The sequence below is a fragment of the Heteronotia binoei genome, chromosome 5 (assembly GCF_032191835.1).
Source record: "Heteronotia binoei isolate CCM8104 ecotype False Entrance Well chromosome 5, APGP_CSIRO_Hbin_v1, whole genome shotgun sequence".
Lineage (NCBI taxonomy): Eukaryota > Metazoa > Chordata > Lepidosauria > Squamata > Gekkonidae > Heteronotia > Heteronotia binoei.
In genome coordinates, this window is record NC_083227.1 from 39,961,584 (window position 1) to 39,968,462 (window position 6,879).

The 6,879-nt window shown below is 47.7% G+C and overlaps 1 protein-coding gene across 1 annotated transcript; it reads left to right on the top strand.

Moving 5' to 3' along the window:
* Window positions 1-278: 278 nt before the first annotated feature.
* Window positions 279-1,232, top strand: LOC132571455 (olfactory receptor 2G3-like). The gene has a single exon (XM_060238251.1). The coding sequence runs from the start codon at window positions 279-281 to the stop codon at window positions 1,230-1,232; it is 954 nt and encodes a 317-aa protein (XP_060094234.1).
* The last annotated feature ends 5,647 nt before the right edge of the window (window positions 1,233-6,879 follow it).

Below are 6,879 nucleotides of genomic sequence, written 5' to 3' on the forward strand. Positions count from 1 at the left end.
CAAACAGCACTCTCTCCAGTTCTGTTTGTTCTTGTCTTATTCCATGGTTCTTAACGTCCTGTTCAAGCAAACTCTTTACTTGTTGCAATTGGAACCAATTATATTTATATTTATATTGTATAAATATTTATATTGTATAATATATATGAGAGACTATGTATGGTCCAAAATCATCCTCATGTCAATTGTGATTTGAATCTGGGATTCAATGTCTGTTCTTCACACCTGTATAGTCTTTGTTGCTTGCTATTCATTATCTTTCATGACTTTTATAGACGATGAACAGTGATGCATTATGGAAACACCATAACCAAAGCTACCAAGGAGAATTCATCTTACTGGGAGTGGCTGACCACCCTCGTTTGGAGATGGTGCTCTTTGCCATCATCCTGATGTGCTACACGATGACCCTCCTCGGCAATACCATCATCATTACCTTGTCCCATCTGGATCCACATCTCCACACCCCCATGTATTTCTTCCTTAGCAACCTCTCCTTTCTAGACATCTGTTACACAACAAGTATTGGGCCCCAGATGCTGGTGAATTTCTGGGGGAAAAGAAAGACCATTACCTATGTTGGCTGTGCAGTCCAGCTGTTTGCCTCCCTTGCCCTGGGTGCAACAGAGTGTATTCTGTTGGCAGTCATGGCATATGACCGTTATGCTGCAGTCTGCCAGCCTCTGCATTACACCGTCATTATGAGCCACTCCACATGTCTCAAAATGGCTGCCGTTTCCTGGTTGAGTGGCTTTGGTAATTCCCTAGTGACAACAGCAATGACTTTTATGCTTCCACTGTGTGGACAGAACAGCGTGGACCATTTTTTCTGTGAAGTATCGGCTTTGCTCAAACTGGCTTGTGTGGATACGTCAGTTAATGAGGCTGAGCTGTTTACTGTTAGTGTAGTCTTCCTTTTAGTGCCACTTGGGCTCATCATAGCCTCATATGGCTACATCACAGTAGCCATGCTGAAGATCCGCTCAGCTGAAGGCAGGCGCAAAGCTTTCAATACCTGTGCCTCCCACTTGACTGTGGTGTCACTTTTCTATGGGTCAGCAATTTTTAGTTATCTCCAGCCTCCTTCTAACTATTCACGTGACCAAGGCAAGATGATTTCCCTGTTTTATACCATGGTGGCTCCAATGCTCAACCCATTAATCTACACACTGAGGAACAAAGAGGTCCACCGAGCTCTAAAAAGAGCAATGGGCAGGGTACAAATAGCTTAGCCCAGTAATTCTGGATTTCATTTCTAGAGGACCAGTAGTATCACTTAATAAATCAATTACAATTAAAAACATAAGAGGCCTTGTTCGATCAGGCCAATGGCCCAACCAGTCCAACACTCTGTCACAAAGTGGCCAAAAAAACCCAGGTGCCATCAGCAGGTCCATCAATGGGGCCTGGAGACTAGAAGCCCTCCCACTGCTGCTCTGTTGTGTATGTGTCGGGCTCATTGAAGCCATACCGACTGAGCTTGGGGACTTGGGAACAAAGGGCTGCAGGATCCAAATCTCTGCATCCCTAGACCAATCACAAGCCCCCACCGGTTTGAATGACCCAATGATGTGCTAGCGCAGGAATCCAGAGATGTATATGTTGGGCCAGAAGGCCCCCATCCCCAGTCTTGTAATGTAGCCCTATCCTATATCAAGTCTATTAAAGAGCTGGTGATCACTCAGCTGGCGACTCCTCCATGCATAGAACTCACTATATTATAGTGGCAATGAGTTTGGGATTCGGATGAGTGAGGCCCAGGACCAACTGGCATCGCCAAACGTGCAGAGCTCCAGTGCTACCACGGAACAGGCACCACCACCTGGCCTGACCATGGCCACCACGTCCAGATCACAAAACTCCATTCCAGAGTTCGACATAGCACAGGCCAAGGCCTGGGAAGCCTGGGTCAAAAGACTCAAGTATCACCTTGTGGCGCAATGAATCAAGGACGACGAACTAGAAATCAAAAAGGCCATCCTGCTGAGCAACTGCGGGATCGCAATCTTACAACTCGTGGAGGGCCTGGTTGCACCAGGGATGCTCAAAGCATCTTCCTTCAACGAGATCATCAAGGCACTGACTGGCCATTTCGTCTGAAGCCTACCCACCTCACCTGGTGGCTACAGTTCCTCGACAGATTCCAGGAACCAAATGAGATAGCTGCAACCTTCCTAGCCCGCCTGCGGGACATGGGAAGGAAGGCGGACTACGGCGCACAACTTGAAGAAGCCCTGATCGCAAAGTTCACTCATGGCCTCCAGGACTCAAAGGCATGTAGGAAAATTGCTATGGAGGATGATCCCACCCTGGCGAAGGACCTACAGATAGCCACTGCTGCCAAGGATGTGAGTAAGGAGAAGGCCTGCTGCCCGAGCATCAGTGCTCACCAGCTGTGACCGGCCACAGAGTCGGAAGACTCCAACGGGGACAACGCCCTGAAGCTGCACCAGGCAACTCAACAAAAGCCACAAGCACGGGTGACAGAAACAACCACCCCCAAGACCTGCTCCAGCTGCGGGGAGCCGCACAAGTGATGCACTTGCAGGTTCCAGAGCACAACCTGCCACACGTGTGGAAAGGCCGGGCATCTGGCCTGGGTCTGCTGATTGTAGGCGCAGTGGCAAGGCAAACCTCCATGCCAACAAGATGGCCGCTGCCACAAAGTTGCACTCGTGAACGACATCCAGGCACTCTCCATGAAGGGGACCCAGGTATGCCAACTGCCCCTTTCATCCCCCGATATGTACCACGTGACTGTGTTCATTGATGGCAAGCCCTGCAAAATGGAAGTAGACTCGGGGGCGGGCCAGACGGTCATTTCAGCCTGCACATTTATGGGGTTATGCCTAGGGGGAGAGGCCCAACTACAACCATCCCCATTCATAGTCCACGATTTTCAAAAGTGGGAGGTTGCAATTCTGGGAGTGCCTGGTCCAGGTTACATATGGGAGGTTCAAGGGCAAGCTTTCCCTAATCGTAGCAGAAGGTGACCCGAGTTCTGGACTGGGTGTGGAGGGGGTGACCGGAAGGCAGGGTGAGTTCGGAATTCTTGTTATTTGCATCCCACAGGGACGAACTGTGCATAAAGGGTGTCTGTTGTGGGGAAGTAGGGTGGTGGTGTTCTGGTACTGCGGCAGCGAGTCCTAACAGCCCTGCACGAGACCCACCCGGGAATTGAGCGCATGAAGGCGCTAGCCCGCAGCTATGTGTGATGGCCCAGGATAGACAAAGCAATTGAATCCTGGGTGGCCAGATGTCAGCCATGCCAGGAGATCCGACCAGCGCTGGCCCACGCCCCAGCACAACATTGGGAGTCCACTCACAACCCTGGTCCCGTTTGCACCTCAGTTTTGCAGGGCCATTCCAGGGGCAGGTATTCTTCATTATTGTGGACCCCTACTCTAAGTGGATGGAGATAGTTCCAGTAGCATCCACATCCATGCGGGCAGTGCTAGGGGCCTTCCGCAGGGTTTTCGCCACACATGGCCTCCCGGATTCATTGGTATCGGATAATGGGACAGCTTTCACCTTGGCTGAGTTCCAGGATTTCTGTGGCTGGAACTTAATAAAGCACATACGGTCAGCCCCTTTTCATCCCACCACCAATGGCCAAGAAGAGAGGATGGTGCGGGTTACGAAGGAAACGCTCCGCCGCATCATACATGGAGAGTGGGAAACCCGCTTAGCTGAGTGCCAGCACCGTCACCGGCCACAGCCCAGCCGAGCTGCTCATGGGTTGGCAGCTGACTACCCTTCTTGACCACATGCACCCAGACTGAGCTCCCGACCTACAAGCGGTGCCAGATGTGGTCTAGGAGCCCTGGGGGTTTGACACAGGGGACTTAGTGTTTGCTAAAAACTTTGGGGGTGGGCCAGCATGGATACTAGCACGGGTTTCCAGAGTATTGGGTGCCATCATGTACAAGGTTACATCCGAGGGGGGAGGGATCATGATGAGGCGGCACATCGACCAATTACGGGCACGCGAGTCGCCTGGAGGGGAGGGGGACAAGAGCATCACAAATCTGACAGCCACGCCAGACACCGCATCGTATGAGCCGGAGGAAGCAGAAAGACCAGCAGCAACACCCCTGCTGGCACTCGAGACAGCAGAGCAGCCAGGACTACCACAAAACAAGAGACCGCGGTGAACCCAGCTCCACCAGCCGAGATCCTATCTGTGCCAAGCCCTATGCCCAGGGCACCAGAAGCTGCCGCCACATCCCTGCCCACACCAGCTCTCAGACAGTCGACACGAGAGCATTGCAAGCCTGCATACCTAAAAGGCTATGTCCACTAGGGGGCTTGCGAACTAAGGGGGGAGGGATGTTATGTATGTGGACTCAAGTGACGACTTTGGGTGTGCCTGCCAGGCTCATTGGAGCCATATGGACTGAGCTTGGGGACTTGGGAACAAAGGGCTGCAGGATCCAAATCTCTGCGGTCCTAGACCTATCACAAGCCCCCACTGGTTTGAATGATCCAATGATGTGCCAGCACGGAAATCCAGAGATGTATATCAGTTGGGCCAGTAGGCCCCCATCCCCAGTCTTGTAATATAGCCCTATCCTATATCATGTCTATTAAAGAGCTTGTGATCACTCAACTGGCGACTCCTCCATGTATAGAAACCACTATATTATACGCTCCCCCCCCCCCGTAAGCACCAAGAATAAAGGGTACCATGTGCCCTAGACGGAGAGTTCCATCTACACCATGTGCCCTAGATAGAGAGTTCCATCTATATAATTGATGGACCTCTGCTTCATATATTTATCCAATCCCCTCTTATTTATACCTCACGTTCCCAAATTCATCACTCAAACCAGTTTACATCAAAATTCTCTAAAATAAATTCAGTAATCAGCAAGCATCATGTATGAACCAGAAAGCACCACACTAATAAAAACATAGGTCAGTCATAGCTACAGTAAGGAAACAGAACAAAATTAATCAAACCAAACCTGGAAAAACATAACCAGAAGAAGAGTTATATGAATAAAAGCCCAACCGTGATGGCAATTCTGAGGATTTTCATTCATTAGATTTGGCTTGCACAGGATTGGCTCACACTGTCTCTGCTATGCCATTGGCTGATTCTGCTCTCCCCTGCCCACTGACAGCCCCATCAGGCAAGAACCCCAGCAGAAGGCTACTGTCCTTCGACAGAGACAGTTCTCTGCTGACAGGAAGCTGACAGGAAGCTTACTGAGCAGGACTGCTTCTCCTCAGACCCTGTTGTAGGAAATCCAGGACAGTTCGTCTGAGAGTAGGCAAGGAGGTGTGAGGGTGTAAAACGGGAAATATTTGTGGTGCCTGGCCCCTAACCCGCTCCCACCCAGCTACGGGCCTGTGTTCATGAGAAAACAGTAGGGTTCCTTCTCTTCAACTGAGGCAAAAGGAATGTTCATTCACAGCAGGGAGGGGCCCTTTCCAGCTGCCAATACTCTTCACTCTTTCTATTCCAGTTAGGCTACAATGGGCTCATATGACAGAATGGACTCTGAGGGAGAGGCTTTTCCTCCTGGAGAACCACTGCTGCCATTCTTCAGGTGAGCAAAATCAAAAAAATACCGAGACCAAATAATGAATACAAATAACTCTATTCTTATAAATAACTTGTTATATAAATATTTCTACATCACATCATTGGCGTTAGTAATACATGACTCAAAACAACCACTGAGCACAAGACAAATTTCTCAAAGCAAACACTTATACAATAAAGTGCTGAGTGCAAAAAGGTGCTTGTATAATAATAATTTTAGAAAGTTCATTCCCAGAAGACTCCATAGGTCTACCTCCTATGGAGCCTGAAGCCGGCTGACACTTGCCACGCCATTTCAATTTCTTTGTCAAAGAGGAGAATGTGAAGTTCTTCCAAAATTGCTATATAAAATGCAACATTAATGCACATATTACAGTTATAATAAACTCCATAGTCTTTCAAATTTTCAGTATGCACAAACTTGAATTAACTCACCAATAAATAAATTATTCAGAAGCACATACAAGCACACTCAGCTCCTTTCAAGGGTGTTTTACCGCAGCTGTCTCTAAGCCATGAGCTCAGTATTTAAAGATACAGTACTCAATTTATAAATTATACACAGCTGTTCCTCAGAATATTCTCAAAAGCTAGGAAACCACCTAAATACCCCAATGTACATGCTTTAAACAGAAACAACATAATTAATTTATTACTGTTTACAAAAAAACCAGGAAAAATCAATATTGTTGTTTGAACCATTGGGTGCAAGTGATTTTAAACAAAAAATCCAGAATGTTTCTTCCCTCAATAAACATTTCTTAGCAAACTCATTGTGAGGATCTTTGTGTTTGTATAATACAATAAATTGCATATCATCAATATGATGATTAGCCTCCAAAAAATGAATTGTGAGGGGGACTTTTAAATTTTTCATTTTAATTCTTGAGCAGTGTTCTGTCAGTTGAACACAAATGGGATGGGTTGTGTTTCCCACATAAATCCTGCCACAGCCACACTGGATGGCGTACACGACAAAGGAGGAGTTGCAATTACTAAAATGATGTAATGTAATAGTTAATCCAGTTCTAGGAGGTGTAAAAACCTTGGTTTGCAAAGCTAAATTACACAGCTGAGTTTCCGCACCTGTAATGTCCCTGTGGACCAATAGGTGGCATCAAAGTTTTAGGCATATCTGAATGCACTAACGTATTTCTGAACGCTGTAGTGCAAACAGAGGATTCAAACACCCAGGTACCTCCGATAATAAATGCCAATGTCGATCCACAGTTTTCCGAATTGCTAAAGCATTCAGAGTATAATCCAAAGTATAAAAAATATTGTCACGTTTCACTCTAGTTGGCAGTTTTAGCAACGACCCCCTATCC